Below are 24,799 nucleotides of genomic sequence, written 5' to 3' on the forward strand. Positions count from 1 at the left end.
GGATTCATTTAAGATTTTTACTTCATTTGATTCTACATTTTCTTTCACATATAGTGCCACACCCTCCTCCCCTGCCCTCGCACGACTTGTTCTGTCCTTCTGATATATTTTGTACCCCACAAGGATTGTGTCAAAAAGACTGTCTTAGATCCAAAACTATCAGCTTAATCCCTTTCTAAATGCTTTATACATATGTGTATTAGCTACATATGACCCTGGATGACAGTGTTGAAAAATTTTGAATTTTGGAGTCTTAGAAGTGGTAAAGTGGACTGCTATAGAAATGGGACAACCTCAGCATCTGTACAAGAGTTGTCAGCATTTCTTAGCAACAGATGGTTAGCAACTGAGCCAGAAGTGTCACTGTATGAGTGACATCTTTCATTTTTTGATCCTTGTAATGTGAGAAACCTACCTTCCATTTCTTATTGTTCTATTTACACTTTGTACATGGAATATTACTGGCCTCCTTTAAATGTCTAATATTTCACCATTTATGAAAAATGTGTTTTTTGAGATCTCATTAAAAAAAGCTAACTGATTTTCTAATGGTGTTTTGGAAGTTTTGGAGAGACTATACCAGAACTCTTGTCTAGTACGTCTGTAAAAATGGTTTAGAATAACAAAAGACAAAATTGCGAAGAGTCCTATGGCACCTTATAGACTAACAGATGTATTGGAGCATAAGCTTTCGTGGGTGAATACCCACTTCGTCAGATGCATGTAGTGGAAATTTCCAGAGGCAGGTATAAATATGCAAGCAAGAATCAGGCTAGGGATAACAAGGTTAGTTCAATCAGGGAGGATGAGACCCTCTTCTAGCAGTTGAGGTGGTGGACGTGCAGGTGAATGAACCGGTGATGGTGTGGCTGATCTGGTTAGGTCCTGTGATGGTGTCGCTGGTACAACCGCATTTGCTCCAACCCCTCAGACAGAGACAAACACCTACAAGATCTTCACCAAGCATTCTCAAACTACAATACCCACACGAGAAATAAGGAAACAGTTCAACAGAGCCAGATGTGTACCCAGAAGCCTCCTGCTGCAAGACAAGCCCAAGAAAGAAACCAACAGAACTCCACTGGCCATCACATACAGTCCTCAGCCTCTAGAAATTTCCACTACATGCATCCGACAAAGTGGGTATTCACCCACAAAAGCTTATGCTCCAATACGTCTGTTAGTCTATAAGGTGCCACAGGACTCTTTGCCGCTTTTACAGATCCAGACTAACATGGCTACCCCTCTGATAAAAGACAAAATGCATTGTAACAAGTGTTGCATATCCCTTACTCTTATCTGAAAACTTTTGATTTATATTTGTTAACACTTGTTTAGTGAATGCTTACTTGATATGGATATGGATATGAACCTCCTTTATGGGTTCTCTTTTTTGAAGAAGTTTTATGGGAGAGAAGAGGTAATTTACATGACAATGGAACTCAAAATCAGTATTCTGGAAAAACAAAAACAAACAGTGCAGAACCCTAAGAGTGATGAAACAATGCCTCTGCAGAACTGAAATACAGTAAAGTTCATTAGACATTTATCATGGTTCCAAGCCTAATTCATTTTACACAACAACTAGATAAAGAAGGAGAGAAGGGAAGTCAGATGAATGGAGAGAAGGGAAGAAAGACGGCTGATCAAACAGTCTCTTCTGTTTTTACTAATTATTTTAATCCCAAATTTTGCAAAATTGTATCGGTTTTAGTAACGAATAGACTACAGTGCTGTAATCTGATTTGTTTGCCTCTGTAATAAATGTATGTTTATCATTTCTACATTTAGATTTTAAGCAGTCAATGTAAGTTTGTAAAACTCACCATTCGTAGATTTTGTGTAGTTCTTGTTTCAACAGCTCTTAGAATCTCTCTAAATCTACCAACTCCTCTTGTCAAGTTCCTGTACACACACACACACACACAGAGAATTTGACAGTATTCCCATCCCAGTGCTTAGCAGTATTTTATACACAGTTTTTTAGTCGTTAGTCAAATCCATACAAGCAATTTTTTTCCTGCTGTAATATCTCATTCATTATCTAAAAAAAAATTTCATTTGGCAGGTAGCCCTGTCACTGTGGGTCACAGAAAAGAACCAAATAATAAAACATAACTTTGCAAAAATAATAGGTAGCTCAAGAGAGTAAGAAAACTAAGGATATTGTATGATAGAAGGGATATAAGAGGAAAAACTGATTTAAATCATTATTTAAAAGCAAAACTGATATACTATACAAATCTTCAAACACTAATACTTGGAAAAATCAATTTAATTTCAGTAGCTTCTTTTCCTTTGTTTAACCCACATAATAGTAAAATTTTCCAACTCCTTTTATTTACAAAAAATATTTCTAGAGAATTTAGACATAGGAGACCAAGCTATACGGTTAGAGCAGAAGACTGGGAGGCAGGAAATCAGAGTTCCATTTTTGACTTTGCAAATGACTTCCTATGTGACCTTGTACAACTCATTTAATTTCTTTGTGTCTCAACTTCTTCACTTAATACTTAAATCATTTTTGACAAGAGACGTGACAACATGAGATGAAAAGCACTATGTACATGCAGAGTAGCAGTATTCTCAATCCAAACTTTTCCCCCAAACAGTCTGGAAATACAATATTCTGCACCCATGCCAACTAACTTGTAAATGTTTCTCTTCTCTCATCATTTGGACAGTTCTCTCTGCTATTTTCCCAGTTTTCAATATATTAAGATTTTTTTATGATATTAACAACCCATTTATTACAACACAGATTGACTTCCAAATGAGCTGGTGAAAGACTGGGTCAGCATTTACTGACTCAGCCAGCTGAGTTCTGCAGTCTCAAGCATATATTATACTAAAATCGTTTTGTTATTTGCTCTGACTAAGTTTCAGATCAGATAATGGATACTCAATGAAAAAAGTGCTTTGCATTAACTCAGAGCTGTGGTCATCTCATATGGAATTGCATGTTAAACCAATATGACAGTGTGTAAATCATATAACGGAACTTTAAAGGAAAAACATAATTATGCATCACCTGCATTGTTTATCGATGAAGACATCATATACATGTTTCACAAGCATTTATTACAATCACAACAAAAGTTTGCAATATTACATATGAGTACATAAAATTAGAGTGTTTAAATGTATTTGGGATAGTAAATACAAGCCCATCATCATGAGAACAATTTTCTTTAGATATATTGAAATCTGAAATTTACTTTGTGCAAAGCAGTCCCCATTTTAACTGCACAGTGACTGGAGTCAGATTGTTTTTTCAGCAAGGGGTCTTCAATTGTGGGACTCGTTTTATCAGAACCTGATTTTTTTTTCCTTTTAGGGTTACATTGCAAAGCTTACCCGTTCTCCCTAGACTCTGGGTCGAAAAGGATGAGCAAACACACCCATTCTGTGTACATCAAGGATTTCAGGCCCTAGGGCAGTTTCTCTCAAATGCAGCCACCATGGCCGCATGTGGCCACAGCCTCTGGTGTGATGATGAGGTGGGGAGAAGCAGTGGCCCCTCCCCTGGGGCTGCCAGCAGGTGCTGGTCCCTACCCCCTTCTGGAGCCCCAAACACTGTAGGAGCAGGCAACCAGTGAGATTATTCCACTTTCCCAGGGCGGTGGGGCTCAGGCTTCAGCCCTGGAGTGGGCGGCAGGTTCTAGCCGTGCAGCAGTCGGCTCCATCTCCCAGCTGCTGGGCTTCGGGCTCTGTCCCCCCCCATATTGCCTCTGACTCCACTGCCTCCTCCTTCCCCCAGCTTTGCAGTGGGACCCCAGGCTCAGAACCCCCACCATCGCCCTGACCCCCGCTGCCTCCTTGGGCCCTCCACCCAGCTCCCCCATCATCCCTGCCCCCCCCATCCAGGGCTTAATTTGTCCCCCAGCTTGCCACGGCTGAGTAAGTCTGCTGTGAAAAGTGACATTAACAAATATACAACTATCAATTATCATAGTAGCAGACTGACTAGCTAGCAAGTCTGAAAAAAAAAAATCAACCAAAAAAGCAAAACATGCAAAGCACCTTATCTGTGTTTCTATTCTGTTCAGTATACTGTTTAGGTTCAGTAAATAATAGAGACAATCGTACATTTTTTTTTTTTGTTACTGAAGTCTGGCAAAACAAAAACAAAAAAAACCCCAGCCCCATCATAAATAAATTACAAAGATTTGGACATGTATGTGTGCATAATTATTTGTTTTTTCTAAAGTTAATTAAGTAAATTAGGAAAAATTGTCAGAGCAGCCACCAGCAAGAATTGGTGGCTGCACTCTGAGGCCACCAAAAAATTTGTTGTGAGAACCGCTGCTCTAGGGTAACCAATAAGACACGCTTCACCACCAAAACTGACTTGACTTAAAAGGAAAATAAGTTTAATATCAACTACATCCATACAAACCTATGAACAGCTGCTCAAAGTGGATCAGTATCTGATATATCAATTATATGAGAAATAATGATATATTTTTGAGAATCAATAATTCCAGACATTGCTGGAGCCTGGTTTTAGGTAAACAGGTAACAAGATTTATCATGGTTTACAGTTTTGGCTTCAGTAAGCATCTCCTCTAAGAAAAATAATACTTTGCACTTTGACCACCCAAGGGTCCAAATGTTCTTCACATATATTAACACATAAGATACCTCTGTGAAACAGGCATTACTATACTGATTTTACATGTGAGGAAAATGAGGCACAGAATGTTAGCAGGAAGCACTGCAGCTGTTCAGCATCTTTGAAAATCAGAACATAAAAGATTTTTGCCAAGATCACACACCAAGTCAGTAGCAGAGCCAGGAACAGAATGCAGGGGTCCTGACTCCCAGTTTTCTGTTCTAAATGAGTGTGTGGGGGAGATATGTTGTTGTAGGGGGGCACGTTAATTAATCTAGAAATCAAGATGAAAACATAGTCCTAAGAATGGAATACTCTCTATGAATCTGTCAAAAGAGCAGCAGAAAGGATTCAAAACATATAACTCTTTGGAACACTGACTTGTTACAAGAAATGAAATATGGAAACAGCAGAATCTCAGCTAATTCACACTAATTGAAAACCCCATTGCTAATTAGTTAATTTTGAGAATTAGCAAATGTGTGTACAAAAACAAAAGAGATAAATGAACTAAGTTCATTTTGTGTTGTATTATGTCATTAATAAAAGCTTTATATATGAAATATATTATTTTGTGTTCTGTACTGTAATCTGTAAAAATAATCTTGGAGAAGTGGCATGAGACCTCACTAAATTACTTGCTATTACATCTTTGCTAACCAACAGGAAAAGACTAGAACAGAGTGAGAGACAGTCAGATTCTACTGTTTCATGGAAAACACAATAAGGTTGTGTAAGAAAACTAAGAAAATATATAACTAGTGTTTGCTTCATAAAGCATTTAACATTGTTTCACAGCACAAAAACACAGGAATACAATACAATTTAAGTTTTCACAGCATCTTCTATACAAACTATTACAAAGTACAAAGGGATAAATAAATCAAGAAGTGAGCTAAATGCTTCGAGAGGAAAAAATCTGAAGCAAAATTTATCTTTAACAAGGTTTTAGGTTTTCACCTTTAGTAAAGTACATTTCATATATTTGTTAACAGTTTTTACTAGTTTCTTGGGTGCTCAAAGGGAGAGATTTTTTCCCTTAACAGGTACATACTTTCACCAGCAACTTCAAAAAGATACAGTTTAATTTTAATAGCCCCACCCTTACTGATTTAGAGTTGCAGTGGCAAATGGCAATTTAACTGTGAAATGTAACATCTGTACAGTGTCTGTAAAGAATGTTGAGATCCTGTGTGAATGAAATGCATTCTAAAAGCAAACTCCATTCAATTGTTCAATATACAGAACAGTAACACAACTGTTAACATTCACTCACAAACAGACAGAGATTTTCAGTAATTTAAGAATTGGCAACTTGGGGATCTGCATGCACAGATAGTCAGTTCTGTGTCTGGTTGTGTGTGTATGCATACCCCAATATGCACATGAGCTGACAAGAGTCAGGTCTTTCCAATTGTGCATGATTCATTTTTAAAATATAGCCTCAAATTTTATTTTCTGTTTTCAAGCTGCTAGGTAAAGGCAGCTCTACTCTTCCATCTGGACTGGTACTGCTGAATAACTGAAGAACAGTGACTGGAATTTTCAAATGAGCTTAAGGGTATTAGGCACCTTGCTCCCACTGAACTCAGAGAATGGGTAGCTAACTCCCTGAGGGCTGATCAAGACAAAAACTTGCATCAAGACAACAAAAAATGCAAGCAATTTAGTTATTTTGGTTCAAATCCGTGCATGGGCAGGGCAAGTTAGTGTGTACATCACTCCTTAGGCTCCTCTGAAAATCCCAAGCACTATTCTTCAACTGCGCACAAAACAAAATTAAAAATTAAGAAATCAAAAGATACTCTGTCCACTATTATAAAAAGTACAAAAATGACAAATCCTTAGAATTATATGAACATGTCAATTTCACCTTTGTATAGCAGGAGTCTCCAAACAGAGCACACTACTACCATACATGACAACAAGCTTTGTGGATGGGGGGAAATGATAGATGTGATATATCTTGACTTTAGTCAGGCTTTTGATACTGTCTTCCATTACCCTCTCACAAACAAACTAGGGAAATACAGCCTAGATGGAGCTACTATAATGTGGAAAACATTGTAAAACCATTTCCAGAGAGTACAGTAGAACCTCAGAGTTACGAATACCTCACGAATAGAGGTTGTTCATAACTCTGAAATGTTCGTAACTCTTGAACAAAACATGGTTGTTCTTTCAAAAGTTTACATCTGACCACTGACTTAATACAGCTTTGAAACTTTACATGCAGAAGAAAAATGCTACTTTTAACCATCTTAATTGAAATGAAACAAGCTCAGAAAGTTTCCTTATAACTATGGTCATACACAGCATTCGAGGTAACTAAGGTATTTCTATTCCACTCAACACTTATAACTGAGTGCCCACCTACTATTAACAAGTTACCAGGGCACATCTAGAGGTTACCATTATACCTACATTAAATGAAATATAATATTCGACATAGAAGCAGCAGAAACTATAAAACACAAGATGGGGTCTTGTTGTCAATATGATGAAAGACAAATTGCTTTTAAATAAAAGTTAATTCCTTTTGGTCCATCCTTCCTCATTCTCTCCATCTTTGCTTCCCCAACTTTTTTCCCCCTCCTCATTACAGGTATGCAAGGCTCTGTCCTCCAGAAAACCCACAATCTATCTTGTTTAGATTGTGTTTCAAAATTTAATTAAGAGGGCATGGCTGAGATAAACCCCAATATAAACACACAGACAAATATATTAATTGTTCTTGAAATACTGCCTCGCTGCCAGGGGAAGAGACAAGAGAAAGGAGGAAAATGAACCAAATGTATTCAAAAACGTAAACCAAAAAACAAACAAACAAGTTTTACCAGAAGAATTTAAAAGTCCTATTTTCTTTTGGAGCGGTGTGTGTATGTATGTGGGGAGGGGGTTGTTTTCTGCATCAGGTGAAGTGGGGGAAGAGGCTGAGGTAGTATCTATGTTGCAGGCAAACACCTTAAAATTTTGGACTATATGAGCCAATCAGAGTAGTGGGATTATAGTAGCCAGAGAAAGATTTGCATATTTACTGTGCGGTTACTGAGAAATAACCATGTAGCGATCAAACAAATCCCTACACTAAATAATGGCTGTCAGCCAGTAAGAGTAGAGGGATCCACATACTATAAAGCTGAGAAATAACTGTATATTGATTGTGCAAATCAGCCAGCCACAAACAGTGCAGGGATTTGCATAACTGTGAAAAAAGTGCATAGCTCTTTATCAGTAATGGTGTAGCACCCTAACTTGCCGACTGGCTCAGTCAATTCTATTCCTGTATAAATAATAATGTATATCACATTACAGCATCTGTGACCCAAAGAGCTCAATGATGCAAGATTAAATTGCATTAAAAGTTACTTAACGTTCCAGCTAGTTTAAAGAATTGCAGCACACAGCACTCCAGCACAATGTCAGGACTTGGATTAGATTTTTCTGCAATGCTTCTACATTGCTTTGTCAAACTTCCTAATGCTGAATATGCAATCCTTTAAGATTTTGGTGTCTGAAATGTCCTTACTAAAAAAAGGTAAAATGTAAAATTACTAAAGAAATTAAGTACATAATGAAATTAGCTTGTCAAACCATTTACTCCAGTAGCATTTTCTTCCCAGTTCTGAACGATTACTTCATCTTTGCCATCACCCTCCCCATATCTCCACACGCAGTCATACATGCCCAGGACCCAGCTTGGACATGAAATCCAAGACTAAGATAGCAAGGGTGTTTAGAACAAGTTTATAAACAGCCATTCTTTCTCCTTTTCTAAGCAAGCCCTATATAGACACTTTGCTGGTTGGGAAGGCTCTACTATACTTGGTCAGATCAACACCAACTTTTAATATCCATAATTGCATTTTAACTAAGTTTATCAAGAGTAGAACTGTCCTAATTTTATGTGCATATTTTTTTCTGGACAAGGAAAAATATTATTCATAAGACAGTGAACTCTACAGCATTCAAAATTTACATGAAAAAGACAACTTACACCCCTAGTGTATTTTAAAAAAAATATTTTGCATTGATTAAACCCTATATAACCTCTCCTTTCCTGAGTTCATTGGCTCATTTTACCCCATTTACTCAAGATGCATTTATGGTAGCATACTTTTCCTCTACCCACTCAAATATTATCATGTATTACTTATAAAGCACCATAAATGTGTAAGGAACTTAAGAACAAAATCACTGGTTTTCTCTACCACATAACATAACTTTTTCAAGAATTAACTGGAAGACGATGCTGCAGAAATTATGCAGTTAATATTCAGATTATGATTCATCATTTTCACAGTACACACCACCAATGTGAAGTTTTACAGCTATTTTCTTTAACAGTTTATAACAAGTCCATTTCCATCTGCCCATGCATGCCTCGTAATAAAAATTAACAAAAATAACTCTACCAATTAAAAAACTCTAAAACACCTCTACGCCTTTCTGCAACAATGACCCTATTAGCTAGTTTAAAAGCCTGATCAAATATGTACTGAACCCAAACTTGTCAAAATTTAGCTCTGGTGAACAGTCACAGGGAACAAGATCCAGAGAAGGGGCCTTCCAAAGAACATTTACTGTTGGTCTTAGAGAAGTCAATCACAGGGACAGACAGCAAGAGTGACCCAGCAACCACAAATCGTGAAGGGTAAGAGAGGGTAGTTATCTCTAAGGTATCATTTACACTCTTACATTCAGTGGTGATGACAAAGTGTGCACAACAGTCCTCATTCAAATTTTGTTCGGTCCTGGCCACCATTTCCATGATGTTCCTTTTCTTCTACCGTTACAAAAATATCTTGCGTGTTACTTAACACCTGTTCAACTTGTACCCTCCCCATGATTCAATTTTTACACAGATATGTATGTTACTATAAATGTGTCTCGTCAAAGTTCAAACACTACAGCAAACAATAGAGATGTTAGATCTCCTCAACAAAAATAAGGCAATCTAACTATAGGGGTTGCTGCCAACATGCATATATTCACATACATAATTAGTGCTCCGGGAAGCAGAATGGAATGAAAGTTTTGTCTCTTAACTCTGATAATTTTTTCTACAGTTCACTTTTAGAAAGGAATCTAGGAAAACTAGTTAGAGACAGCATTGACCAGGGACAGATTAAGAGGACACTACAACAAAAAAGCAGAGTCAGCATGGATTCACAAAAGGGAAGATGTGTAGACCTTTAAAAGCAAATGGCAGGAGGGATTAGGAGAGGACCATGTGGTTTCATTTTCCTGAAGTGCAAGCTCAGTCTTCAAAACTACTAATAACACTGCTTTAGATGTTATCTTGTTAAGTTATTTAACAAAGCTGCAATCTTTTAGTCATAAATTTACATAAATTGATCTCTGTTGTTACTGGTCCCTTCCCTCTGCATATGGCAATTCACTGAGGTAAGCAGCATATTAATTGTGAAAGAGAAAGAAGGAAGCATTGTATGAGCTGGAGTAAATACAAGAACAAGGGAACATAAACTTAAGATGAGGTCATTAGAAGAGCAAGAGTGGAATTTCTTTATATAGAAAATTATTAACTACACAACATTAACTGTGGTGACTAGCAGGAAAACAAAAGTAATTAGGCTTGATACTCTCCTGAATAGATTTAGACAAATATTTGAAAGAAAAAATTACTATAACACATAAATGCTGGTGCAAATGTAGTCACTTTCAGTTCTGAAGCTGTTCTTTGGACCATTATAAAGTCAATATTTGCCAAAAGATATCACAGTTTTCTCTTAATAGAAATGTTAAATAATACAATAGAAAATAACTGTGGTTAACTATTAGTATATGTTGGCCTTTTATTGGCAACCCCCAATACATACTATCAGGCCATCATATGGAAAAAATAGAATAGAAGAGGAAAGTCCCTTTTCCCCCCTTGAATCACAGTATTTTTGAAATTGTCTACCAGATTCTCTTTATATCCTTAAAGTTCTTCAAATAATTATGTACATTAAGTACATTGCCACCTTGCAGCATAATACTTTGGGGAGAGTAAGAGGTAAGTATAAGCATACTACATGCACATCACCTGAAATATGGTTGCAGCTATAACAAGAAGAAAGAACTAACTATGTAAGCCCTCCAAATGCCAGATAGGCAGAGTACTTATCAGTAACTGCACACCTTTGAGCCTCTGTATATCCACTCCTGCAAAGAATGCCCCCTTGTACCTTGAGACTCCGGGTGGCACTTTATACCAGAATGGGAACATACAGAGGCCCGTGAAGTACATGCAGTTCATAATCTTATATAAACTTCAGAGTAAAAGGAATAATTTTAGTGCTGCTTTGTACATCCAAACAGGCATCCACTTCCCAATGTTCTGATTTCAAAGGAAAATGTGATTTCAAAAACAGCAGAGAAGTAACTTAAGGTATATGGCCATGATGCGGACAATAAGCCACTAAACCTGGAAGAAAATGTTCAAACCCCACCTGCCATATATATATACGGGTGGATGGGTGGAACAATGAATGAGTGAAGTACTACATATCCTAATTCAGCTAACAAACCATTACACACTTTGGGAAGAGGAAGGTATCTTCAAAGTTCCCCATCTCCCCAATAAAGAATAGCATCAAGAGAGAATGGAGAATGGTTACCAGGAAAAACAAGCCCAACAATGTCAGATCCCATCTGTCTACAATACACAAACTACCAGAGCATAGGCAATTAAAATAATAATTTAATACAACACAAACTCAACTAAATACCTATATTTAACTTAGTGTTTCTACCTCTTCACAAAAAAGGGTAAAAATCAGGGTGGATAAAAATCAATGATTTAAAAAAAAAAAAAAAAAAGGATTTTTATTTAAATCGGATTTTTTTGATAAAATGCTTTTTGAGGAAAAAACCTATCAAAAGATAGTTTTAATTAAGATATCTTTGAGCTATAATGTATCTCATCATGGAATAGGGATTATAAATTCTAATTCTATAGTTTTCAGAGTAGCAGCCGTGTTAGTCTGTATTCGCAAAAAGAAAAGGAGGACTTGTGGCACCTTAGAGACTAACCAATTTATTAGAGCATAAGCTTTCGTGAGCTACAGCTCACTTCCTCAGATGCATATCGTGGAAACTGCAGCAGGCTTTATATATACACAGAGAATATGAAACAATACCTATTCCCACCCCACTGTCCTGCTGGTAATAGCTTATCTAAAGTGATTTCCAGCACAAATCCAGGTTTTCTCACCCTCCACCCCCCCACACAAATTCACAGTATGACACAATATAGTCATGTAATGTTTAAGAAAAGTTTTGTAAATGAGTTCCAATAGTTCATGGATTAGGGACCCAATTTTATGGTGTTCCAGAGGCTTCTATATAGATTATTTAGATTAATCTTTCTATCTACCCAATTGGACTCAGTGCTCAGTCTAGAAGATACCATCACAGATGCTTAGTTTTGCAGTTCTCAAACTGTGGACTAGTGTCTCCAGAGAGAACATGCTTGCTAACAGCAAAAATGTTTTTAAATAAATAAATAAATAGAGGTGAGAAACCTATTGTCCCTCTGCAAATTTGTGTACATAGAGTCAATCCCTTAACTCTCTCTAAACGTGAAAGTTTCAAAAAGTTCAGTGAACAGAAGATTGTTGGGGGCAGAATAGATCTGCACAAGGAGAAGAAGACTGGAGATAAATGTGAGAAGGGAAGGGCAGGCAGTAGAAACAAAAGTGAAACTGAGCAACATATTCCAGAAGTCTTGAGGTCTTTCTGAGTGTAGCCTTCATTGATTTGAGATCTACCATCCCATTCTCTCACTAGAAGGAAAAACCTATAATGGCAGCAGGCCGCAAAAGAGACCCAGTTTGGGAATATTTTAATGAAGTTCCTCTACCTGTGGATAAGACAGGCATGAGTGCAAAATGCAAACAGTTCAACAAAGAAATACAAGGCCTGGTTTCCCAAATGAAACATCATCATCAGAAGTGTTCCTTCTCAGGAGAAAGCTGCGCTGAAGATGATAAAAGGAACATGTCTGAACATGCAGGATCTTCAGGTTGGTAAACTTTTTTATTTCATACTTCTTTCTTAAGGACTGCCTGTCTTCCTTCTGGACTATTCTTGAATTCTCATGTTTGAGCAAAAAATAAATTACAAGCATTAAAAAAATGAATGGGATAAGCACTATCTCCAGCTCATTTTCTTGCAAATATTCTCAATACTTGGCACCAGGGTCAAACCTTAACTACTGAAGAATAGGAGTTGGCTATGACATGGACATACAGCAATCATCCCTCCATAATGCCAACTAAAATAAACTTCATAGCTAAGGGTGAACCATTCAAGAAATATATGTTTGCTGATGATTTTTAAAAGAAAGTTGCACCAGTGAACTGGTGGAAGTCACTTAAGCTCTTGGATTCAGAGACTGTTGAAGTGACAATCTCACTTTTAACAGCAGTAGCTTCTTCTGCTGGTGTAGAAAGAATATTTTCTTGCTTTGGACTAATTTATTCCAAATTGAGAAATCATTTGGGACCTGAAAAGCAGGAAAGCTTGTTTTTCTTTTCCAGATTATGAACAAACAGGAAAATGAAAGTGAAGACAACTGAGTTAGCTGCAGAAGCCAATATTTTAAGTTTTTCATGTTGACCTGGTTGACATAGTAGATATAATTTTTGTATTTGTTTTTTTAAATATTTCATTTAACTATTTTAGTTAAAAACAATTTTAACAAAAACAAACCTGATTTTAAAAAACTTGAATGTTTAACTATATTCAAAAATTCATATGCTTGTTTTGTTAAAATATTATATGTTTGCTGCTGAAGTAAAAAATCCAGAATACATAACATTGTTGTTTTAGTCAAATAAAACAATTTAAATGTCTCTCTGGTGATGTTCCTCTCCTAATACAGCCTGGCAAGAAAATTCTCCAAATATTAATGGTTAACCTGTTGAATTGGAGATTGTTAACCTCCCAATGACTTCATAAATATCGGCTTCAGTTACCTTTAGTAAATGAAAAAAAAACAATCATTCATTTTCTGATATACCTGTAAAACTTATCTGAAAAGTTTTCAAAATAAATCGATCACTTAAAAATGTAGAGAGTGTACCTTCTAAAAATAAAACCTACATCTATCTCTGAGTTGTGAATAATATGTATTAAGGTTATAACAACTAACAAGAATGCCCTTTTATGTAGAAATCCATGATTAAATTGAGTCTTCCTGACTAGTGATTTAAATCATCATATAAATCAATTTGATTTAAATCAAATCCACCCTGATAAACATACAATTCACATTACTCATACATGGCTGCTGAAGAGCTCTGAAGATGATGTTCACAACTACACAGCGGACCACTATCAAAAAAATGAAGTCCACACAGGAAAGAATGAGAGCCTCCCTTTCATTTTCAGTTGATGACCTTAAAATTGCCCTTAGAATTGAATGACCTGCCTATTCTTTTCCCAAGTTTTTTTCACAGTTACTTTGTATCTTTCCTTCTTGCAGTTTATTTCACTTCAGATTTTAATAAAATACAGCACACCCCTGACATGCAGTCCCATAGGATAGATGGAAGCAGCTAAGAGATTGTACAGCAGTGGTGGAAGACAGAATTTTGGCCATGGAGACTGGGCAAATACCTACTCTTCTGAAAAAAATGCCACATTAACTTCAATGACAAAGAAGGAAAGACAAGACCTACAGATAGCCACCTGCGTGGGATTTACCTTATCTAATTTAGAAGAATGATGAACTGAATTATCTGTTAGGATTTAAAACCCTGGCTCCAGAACATCCATATATTCCTAGGTTTAAGCCTTTACTGCTATGGCATCCTATCCAGTTTGTACATTTACAAACACTTTGGAATAGGAATTTAAGATGTTTTAATTTTAAAGAGTAGAAAATGGAATGTATTTTGATATTTGTTAACAGAAATTGAAGGATAATGGTATTACTATATAAAGTAAGATGAGCAAGGCCCTTTAACATTGCCTTTTTTACACCCCTGGGCTCCTAATTAGTCTCTTAGTTTCTCCAAAATTCAGTCCTTGTCACCAGCTCATGACTGACATCACACACACATGCTGCACTGTTTCCATGACAAACTCTGACTGGGGAGGTTTAGTAATTCAACAGTTTCTAATCTTATAGTGAAGCAAACTGGACCACCAATTAGTCAGCCCACACACTAATTACTTTCCCCTAAAAAAACACTCTGATGTGAATGAATTGAAATGTTTTCAGTTACACACTGGCAAATGCCACCAATTTGAACCAATTTCAGATGCTTTCTTCAACTAGAACTATAGATTTAAATGTAAATAACTAACTTTGCTAGCAGCATATAAAACAGAGCATAGGGATATTTTGAAATAGAGGTAGCCAAAATATTTTATTTATAAAACAAAACATTTCTTCTGTTGACAATATGAACTTAATACCATCTACATGTGCCAATTAAATTGGACTTAAACCAATGTTAGTGGAACTATCTCTAATTTAATAGCTAAAGAGACTTTTCAGTTAATTGCATGTTAAGACCACTACAACCTCAGTTGCAGCATCTCAGATGCTTAACTCAACATAACTCAACACAATACCCAAAAAAACACCAGAGGTTAACAGGGGTTCAAACCAATTGGAATTACTGTCCCAAAAGCTAAGATAGCCCTGATTTCTGGATAGGTGAAAGGGAATTAAATACAATAAACTTTTTGCTAAATAGTGTTCTTTCTCTGACGTAATGCTACCATGCTGCTTTTAGCTTGCCTTGCTGTGTTGTACTGCAGCACATGTAAGACCTGAAACTTCCCACTTTGTGCAGATAAAAATTAGAATAAGGCCTACATTAGCTACTGTTAAAGGACTACAGTACAGGAGCTAAAAATACACTTAAAAGTCTACGTAACAGGATGAGTTAAGACAGAACTACAGCTTCAAACTAGTAAACACACAAGTGTTCAATGTCTAACCAATTTTGACCATAAGAACAGAAGAATGGCCAAACTGGGTCAGACCAATGGTCTATCTAGCCCAGTATCCAGTTTTCCAACAATAGCCAATGCCAAATGCTTCAGAGGAATGAATAGAAGAGGGCAATGATGAGTGATCCATCCCTGTTGTCCAGTCCCAGCTTCTCATAGTCAGAGATTTAGGGACACCCGGAGGATGGCGTGGCATCTCTGACCATCTTGGCTAATAGCCATTGATGGACTTATTCTCCATGTCCTTATCTGATTCTTTTTGGAACACAGTATAGTTTTGGCCTTCACAACATTCCCTGGCAATGAGTTCCACAAGTTAACTCTGCATTATGTGAAGTACTTCCTTATATTTGTTTTAAACCTGCTGCTTATTAGTTTCAATGGGTGACCCCCTCTTTCTTGTGTTATTGTGAAGCGGTAAATACCATTTCCCTATTCACATTATCCAAACCATTCACAATTTTATAGACCTCTGTCATATCGCACCTTCACCATCTCTATTCTAAGCTGAACAGTCCCAGCCTTTTTTTCTCTCCCCCCTCATACGGAAGCTGTTTCATACCCTTAATCATTTTTGTTGCCCTTCTCTCTACCTTTTCTAATTCTAATTTTCTTTTTTGAGATAGGGTGATCACAGCTGCACACAATATTCAAGGTGTGGGCATTCCATGGACTTATATATTGGCATTATGATTTCATTTTCTGTCTTATCCATTTCTTTCCTAATGGTTCCTAACATTGTTAGGGTTTGTTTGTTTTTTTAAACTGCCACAACACATTGATCTTCAACCTTTTTGGAGAGTTTTGTACTATATGCAACTATACAGATCACAAAAAATTATTACTAAAATTAATTTCAACAGGAAAGCTTCCTTCAGTTTTAAATACAGTTTAGTGACAGTTTTATACTGAATGACCTTTTAAATGTGTAAACTTCACATTAGTATTCCATTCGAAAGTCTGAACTTAAGACAGAATTCAGCACATGTAACATGGCATAGGGAGCCTCAGACAACAAAACAAACTGTTCTTGACAGATCATCTTATCTGAATGTCTGAATGAACAATTAACTCCCCTCACATTGAGGCACATTGTTTTTTTCACTGAAGACTTGCCTGATAAGAAAAGAATCTTAAATAAAAAGGCAGAAAAAGCTGATTTTACAAAGATTACGTTATAGCAGATTTTGTAACTACTTTTTGTTACTCATCACAAAAAACTACTTTTTTTTTCAACCAAGAATTTTTTTCTAGGTTAGCTTCAGCATAAAGTAAGGGTACCATGACAGTTATCTCCATGACAAAGTTGCTTACGAAACTTGAAACTACAAACTGGAAAAAGAAAAGGAGTACTTGTGGCACCTTAGAGACTAACCAATTTATTTGAGCATGAGCTTTCGTGAGCTACAGCTCACTCATCGGATGCATACCGTGGAAACTGCAGCAGACTTTATATACACACAGAGAATATGAAACAATACCTCCTCCCACCCCACTGTCCTGCTGGTAATAGCTTATCTAAAGTGATCATCAAGTTGGGCCATTTCCAGCACAAATCCAGGTTTTCTCACCCTCCACCCCCCCACACAAATTCACTCTCCTGCTGGTGATAGCCCATCCAAAGTGACAACTCTCTACACAATGTGCATGATAATCAAGTTGGGCCATTTCCTGCACAAATCCAGGTTCTCTCACCCCCCTCCCAAAAACCACACACACAAACTCACTATCCTGCTGGTAATAGCTCAACCTGGATTTGTGCAGGAAATGGCCCAACTTGATTATCATGCACATTGTGTAGAGAGTTGTCACTTTGGATGGGCTATCACCAGCAGGAGAGTGAATCTGAGAGATGCACAGGTGAGACATATCATAGTCCTTTCTGGGCTCATGATACATTTGTGAACTTTGATGACCAGTCCCATGTGACCTTTTGACACATTCTGGCAACCCAATTTTGGATCACAACCTACAGGTTGAGAAAAACCTGTGATAGTCTAACAGCATATTCTGTCTAATAGATGGAATGGCAAGGTAACTAAACTTAAAGAGGGTTGTGACGAAGTTGGAGTTTTCTGTTATACTTGTATTAAAGATATGAATAACAGTGACTTTCTTGAGTAGGGATTGCTACACAGTGGGTGCAGAAGTGTTACATGTTCCTCAGGCAGAGCAGGAGACATGAGGTGTTTGGATCACAGAACTGTCTGGGGTGATATGAATATTAATAGAGAAACGGAAAGACAATGAGAACCCCAAGGACTGAACTACTGACCCTTAATAACTGGAAACTCCAGCAGGCAGAACATGTAAATTCAGCAGGGGTACTACAAGAGGAAACCAATATGCAAAGAGGTGACATAAGGCTACAGTAAGAGCTGACCATTGGAGGAAGACAGAAGTTCTCACCCGGCACTGACAGAGAAAGGGTGAGTGAGCCAACATGGATTCCACAGCACTTGGCTGGGTGAAGCCCTGGCTTTAGCCATATGGACTATTGTCATAAATATAAAGGGAAGGGTAACCACCTTTCTGTATACAATGCTATAAAATCCCTCCTGACCAGAGGCAAAATCCTTTCACCTGTAAAGGGTTAAGAAGCTAAGGTAACCTTGCTGGCACCTGACCCAAAATGGCCAATGAGGGCACAAGAGGCTTTCAAATCTGGAGGGGAGGAAAAAGGTTTTTGTCTGTCTGTCTGTGTGCTACCTTTGCCGGGAACAGATCAAGGATGCAAGCCTCCAACTCCTGTAAAGTTAGTAAGTAATCTTGTTAGAAAATGCGTTATCAAGCCTGCCCCAGGAAAGGGGGTGTAGGACTTGGGGGAATATTTTGGGGGAAGATGTCTCCAAGTGGGCTCTTTCCCTGTTCTTTGTTTAAATCGCTTGGTGGTGGCAGCGTATCAGGTTTCTAACCTAAGCTGGTTCCCAAGGCAAGAAAGGAATCTGTGCCTTGGGGAAGTTTTAACCTAAGCTGGTAAGAATAAACTTAGGGGGTCTTTCATGCAGGTCCCACATCTGCACCCTAGAGTTCAGAATGGGGAGGGAACCTTGACAACTATGTCTTAATCTTTGCTTTTCTATATGCCAACCTAAGAATTTCCCAAATCAGTGTTCCAGCTGACTAATAAACCTTACTCTATTTTGAAAAGACTGCCTAGTGTCACAGCAAATACTTGCTGAGGTGCATTGGTCACTGATAAGAGTGAAAGTCTCTGAACAGGAATCTGTGCCAGCTTCACTTGTCAGGTAGTGCTCACAGGAAGAAGCAGGAGTGTTGGAGCCCAGAGGCTCAGTGTCCGAGACGTTGAGGCCTCCCCTTAAAGAAGAGTGGGACTCTTCAGGGGTCTGGCACATTAAAGATGTATCTCCAAGGGACTATTTAAAAGCTGGGGCATAGTGCTGATCCTGTGGACCCATGAAAAGGGCACAAACTCAAAAAAAAAAAAAAAACTCGGGGGCTGCATCTACAACAAGCATTTTCAGATGCTTCCACAGATATAGCACTCATACAACTCCACCAGTTTTACTACAGAACACAGGTTCACGTGATTTTATCAACATATTGTCTAATCTTGCTCAGAGATGGTCTAGCTCAGTGGCTTTCAAAGTTTTTTTCTGGCGACCCAGTTGAAGAAAATTGTTGATGCCCACAACACAACGGAGCTGGGGATGAGGAGTTTGGGGTGTGGGAGGGGCAGAGGGTTGGGTGCAGGGGTGACGGGTGGGGCCAGGAATGAGGGTTCAGGGTGTGGGAGGGGGTGCTGGGCTGGGGTCGGGTGCAGGGCTCTGGAGTGCAGGATGGGGCTCTGGGTTTGCAGGGGCTGGGGAAGGGGATTGGGGCACGAGGTTGGGGAGCATACTTACCTCAGGAGGCTCCCGGTCAGTGGCATAGCGGGGATGCTAAGGCAGGCTTCCTGCCTGTCCTGGCACCACGGACCATGCTATGCCCTAGAAGTGGCCAGCAGCAGGTCTGGACCCTAGGTGGAGGTGGACAAGAGGCTCCACCTCCCCTCCGCTCCCATTGGCCAGTTTCCAGCCAATGGGAGTGCAGAGCCAGTGCTCGGGTGGCGAGTGGAGCCCTGTGGCCCCACCCCCGCCTAGAAGCTGGACCTGCTGCTGGCTGCTTCTGGGGCGCAGCGCAGTGTCAGAACATGTAGGAACTAGCTTGCCTTAACCAGGCATCACCACCGATGGGGCTTTTAATGGCCCAGTCCGCAGTGCTTACCACAGCCACCACAACCCAGTGCCTTACTTTAAAAACCACTGGTCTAGCTGACTTGGTGACAAAAACACCAGTGCCTGGTCTACACTAACCCTTTCATAGTTTTTAACACCAAAGGTTGCTAAAATATACATTACATTAGGGGCAAGAGAAAGAGAGGGTCAACTACTTAGCAAGCAAGGAGAGCTAAAAAAGACAACACCAAGAAGTCTGAGTCATTTAATACTTATTTTGCTTCATTTTTCACTAAAAAGGTTAATTGTGACCAGATGCTTAACACAATTAATATTAACACCAAGGGGGAAGGAACACAAGCCAAAATAGGGGAAGAATATGATAAAGAATATTTAAGTAAATTAGATGTATTCAAGTTGGCAGGGCCTAAGGAAATTCACCCAGAGTATTTAAGGAACTAGCTGAAGCAATCTCAGAACTATTAGTGATTATCTTCGAAAACTCATGGAAGACAGGTGAGGTCCCAAAGAACTGCAGAACAGCAAGCATAGTACCTATCTTTAAAAAGAGGACCAAAGAAGATCTGGGGAATTACAGGCCAGTCATCCTAACTTTGATATACAGAAAGATAACTGGAACGGATTATTAAGTATGCAGTTTGTAAGCACCTAAAAAATAACAGGATTATAAACAGGGATCCTAGTTTTCCATAATAAAACCCCAAAATTCTATGATAAAAAAAATCCGCATTTTTCTGCAGTTGAAATACTGAACTTTAGTATCCCTAGCCATAGTATATATAGGTATCAGCTGAACACAATGTTTTACTGATATAGTAGAACCCTGTCTATCCAACCCGCCATTATCCGGCTCTCTGTATTAACCAAACCACCAGCTGCCTGGGGCTGACAGCAGCCGGGGGCTCCAGATAGAAAGCTCTTTGCCAATTCTCCTGATTATCCAAATTTCTGATTCTCCAATGTGGCCCCAGACCTAATTAGATCAGATAAATGGGGTTCCATTGTAAATTTAAAATGCATTAATAAATCAATCACAAGAGTGGGAGGTTGTGCACACTGAATAAGTGACTTTCCGTAAAATTTAGTTAATAGTAAAATGTTTTTATTTTTTCACAGAATGTACAATCTAAATATTCTCTGTAAAAACACAAATTCCATGTTTTTCTGTGTCTAACAGATTTCTAGGATCCCTGGTTATAAGTAATAGTAAGTGATGGTTACTCACCTTGTGCAAAAACAACAAGGAGTCCTTGTGGCACCTTAGAGACAAATTTATTTGGGAATAAGCTTTCGTGGGCTGAAACCCACTTCATCAGATGCATGGAGTGGAAAATACAGAGGCGGGTATAAATATACAGCACATGAAAAGATGGGAGTTGCCTTACCAAGTGGGGGGGTCAGTGCTAACGAGCCAATTCAATTAAGGTGGAAGTAGGCTATTCTCAATATTGACAAGAAGAGGTGAATACCAAGGGAGGAAAAAAAAATAATTTTTGTAGTGCTAATGAGGCCAATGTAATCAAGGTGGCCTAATTTGATGGTGTCCAGTTTCAAAATTAATTAATTGGACACCTGGACCCCATCAAATTGGACCCCATCAAACTGGATCCCATCAAATTAGGCCTGAATAAAGACTGGGAGTGGATGGGTCACTACAAAAACTAATATCTGCCTGCTGATACTCATACCTTCTTGTCAACTGTTTGAAATGGGCCACCTTGATTACACAGAGTAGTGCACTCCCAAGATGATAGGGGCTTCGGAGTTGGTAGAATAAGTGATGATAATACAGCTCGACCCAGCAGAGTTAATATTTTCTGTCCGCCCTTTAGAGATATGGTGACTGGAGTTTGGCAGGTTCCATGATAGCCCCACTGATTGGCAATGCTATCTTTGAGGAGGAAGATGTCTGTAAGATATCCACTGGCTCACGTTGAGTTTCTGGCACTTCCTCCAGGGCAATTTTGAGCTCATTGGCTACTCTTCTGAATAAATCTTGAAAGTGGGTAAAGTCATCTGTGGTGGTTGTGGGTAGAGGCCTAATATGCTCATCTAGTGAGCAGGATGAATTGTTATTTGTTGGTGACGTGTCAGGAGCAGTGTCCTCTTCCTGCTCTGCTATGGATTCATCCCTTGTCTTGGTCACTTCGGTCTCCGAGGGTGGAGGTGGGGATCTGGTGTCTTCCCTACGTGGGCTGAGGCACCTGCTGCAGTGCTTTCTGTAAACCCCCAGGGATTCCAGTATGGCCAGTGACCAGGCAAGTCCTATCATTGGGTGACTGTACCATGGTGGCATGTCGTGTGCATATGTGGACTGTGATCGTAGTGGTCCAGTAGCCATAGGCATCCTGATAGGGGAGGAATGGTGAGGGGAGAATGCCCCTTCAACCTCCTCATCATCATCACTCAAGAACTGTGATGCTATCGGAGATAACTGTTGCTGTGGATCCACTGGCCCCGGTGACACATCGGTGCCCAAGAAAGGGGACTCTGGAGTCAAGGAAACCAACAGATACTCTGGTGCATAAAGTGGCATGGCGCCGAGAGCTTCAGTGCTGAAGAGTGAGCTGCCTACTACATCAGGAGTGTGATGTGCTAAGCCGTTGCAGTTTGTATAGGCACCATTGCACTAGTAGCATTGGGCTGCAGCACAGAAATAGGAGTGGTTGTTGGTGCCATCTCCTTTAGTGCTATCAACGGTGCCATGGTGGAGACGGACAACTTAGAGCCCTTAGACATGGCATCAGAGCGCTGGGTTCCGGAGGCGGCGTCCACCATGCAGATGGTGCAGGAGGTGCCCGGAGTCTCAGAGGTGCTGAGCCATGGTGCAGCCAGCACCAATGAGAGCAATTTGGTTGGCGACCATTTTGTGTTGCTCTTTTCTCTATGAGGCAAAGAGGACAGTCATTTTTTTGTGGACTTTTTGGTCTTCGAGGACCTTGGCAATGAAGAGACCGGTGACTTATACTGGGAAGAGGGCTCCTGCCTGGGTCAGAGGCTGGTCTTAATGACTTCTCCATCAAGATGAATTTCAGTCTCAGGTCTCTATACTTGCATGCCCTAGCTTTCAGTTTGTTATGATGGACACATTTCTGAGGAATGTGAGCTTCCCCTACATAACAAACACATTGAGTGTGTCCAACATGCCTCTCTGCATGTTGTGCATCTTTTAAATCCTGGTGAAACCAGGCATTTTCCTAACCTAATACTAACTATACTAGGGGATGAAGAAATAAAACCTTTCCTCCCTCCCCGTCCTCCTCCAGGTAGAGGACGTAACTCTAATAACTCAAACGTAATGTATCTAAACTATCCTAACTTATCTAGTAGAAACGAAGCCTTGCAACAGGACTGCTGAGCTCCATCTCAGGCTGGAGACAGTTGAGAAGGAACTGAGGAGTCCAGGTCGTGTGCAAGCTAGATAAAGAGCCAACGGAACGCAAGGCAGGCACCACATGTGCATGACCCATATGGGCACTGCTGCAAAACTCTCTGAGCAAAGGCATAGGGACGCACCATCACTTGGATTGGAACACCCACAGGGACATCTCTCGAAGAAGAAATATGGATTTGTCAAGAACAAATCATGCCTAACTAATCTCATTTCCTTCTTTGACAGGGTTACTGGCCAACTGGATGGGGGAAAGTTGCAGACATGATATATCTTAATTTTAGTAAGGCTTTTAAAAATTTCATACAACTTTCTCATAAGTAAACTAGAGAAATATGGTCTAGATCAGTCATACTTAGACTGAGGCTCGCGAGCCACAAGTGACTCTATAATCTGTCTCCTGCCACTCTTTGCAGCACATGATATTAAAACTCCGCGTGATTTAGTTATTAACCAATCTAAGTTATCAATCAATTAGTTATTAACCCAACTGTAGTTGATAAAATCATAATACTTGGTCAGTCATTTTGCTGTGAGAATAATATATTTATTTCCCTTTAGTACTATGTATTCATAATTAAACAGTCTGATTGTAAATGAATTCACATTACTATGGCTCTTTTGGGTAATGTTGATCGCTAATTTGGTTTCTGAACCACTGAGGTCTGTGTATCACTGGTCTAGATGAAATGACTATAAGGTAGGTGGACAACTGACTGAAAGACCCTACTCAGGAGTACTTATTAATGGTTTGCTTTCAAACTGGGATAAGGTATCTAGTGGGATCCTGCAGAGGTCTGTCCTGGGTTTGGTACTATTCCACATTTTCATCATTGACTTGGATAACGGAGTAGAGAGTAAGCTTTCAAAATCTGAGGAGGAAACCACTCTGGGAAGAGTACCAAGTACTCTGGAGGACAGGATTAGAATTCAAAATGACCTAGATAAATTCAATAATTGATCTGAAATCAATAAGATATAATAAAATAAAGACAAATGCAAACTGCTACAATTAGGAAGGAAAAATCAAACGCACAAATACAGAATGGGAAATAACTGCCCGCCCAGTTGTATTGCAGAAAAGGATCTGGGGGTTATAGTGGACCACAAATTGAATATGAGCCAACAATGTGATGAAGCTACAAAAAAGGCAAATATTCTGGGGTGTATTAACAGGAATGTTGTGTATCAGACAGAGGAGATAATTGTTACACTCCACTCAGCTCTGGCGAGGTCTAAGCTAGAGTATGGGGAGAGCTCCTTAAGTCTCATCTCCTAAGTCATATTTTCCATTCCTCTGATCATCCTAGTAGTCCTTCTCTGTACCTGTTCCACTTTTTGAATTCATCTTTCTTAAACATCTGCACACACCATTCTGGATATGGTCTCACCAGTTCCTTGTATGATGGTAGTCACACTTCCCTATCTGTAGTGGAATTACCTCACTTGGTGCATCCTAGGATAATCCTGGTCAATAATAATAATAATAATTGGTCAATATAGTCTGCTCATCCTAACTCAATTCTTCTACACCTTTTGAGAAGAAAACATTAATTTGGAATTTCTATCTTAATAAAGATTGTAAAATAATTCATGAAATATGGTTTCATAAATTTCTGG

General features: G+C 39.0%; 1 protein-coding gene across 4 annotated transcripts in view; it reads right to left on the reverse strand.

The window, feature by feature from the left end:
- TTC7B (tetratricopeptide repeat domain 7B) overlaps window positions 1-24,799 on the reverse strand; it is a 314,696-nt gene that overhangs the window by 201,750 nt on the left and 88,147 nt on the right. For 3 of the 4 annotated variants that reach the window (XM_084630296.1, XM_084630295.1, XM_084630298.1), the window contains one exon: window positions 1,827-1,905. The exons of the other annotated variant lie outside the window; for it this stretch is intronic. In XM_084630296.1, coding sequence (XP_084486422.1) covers window positions 1,827-1,905 — 79 coding nt within the window. The remainder of the gene's footprint in view (window positions 1-1,826; window positions 1,906-24,799) is intronic. 4 annotated transcript variants of the gene reach the window in all.

This window comes from Lepidochelys olivacea (genome assembly GCF_965140295.1).
Source record: "Lepidochelys olivacea isolate rLepOli2 genome assembly, chromosome: 6".
In the NCBI taxonomy this organism is placed as follows: Eukaryota; Metazoa; Chordata; order Testudines; family Cheloniidae; genus Lepidochelys; species Lepidochelys olivacea.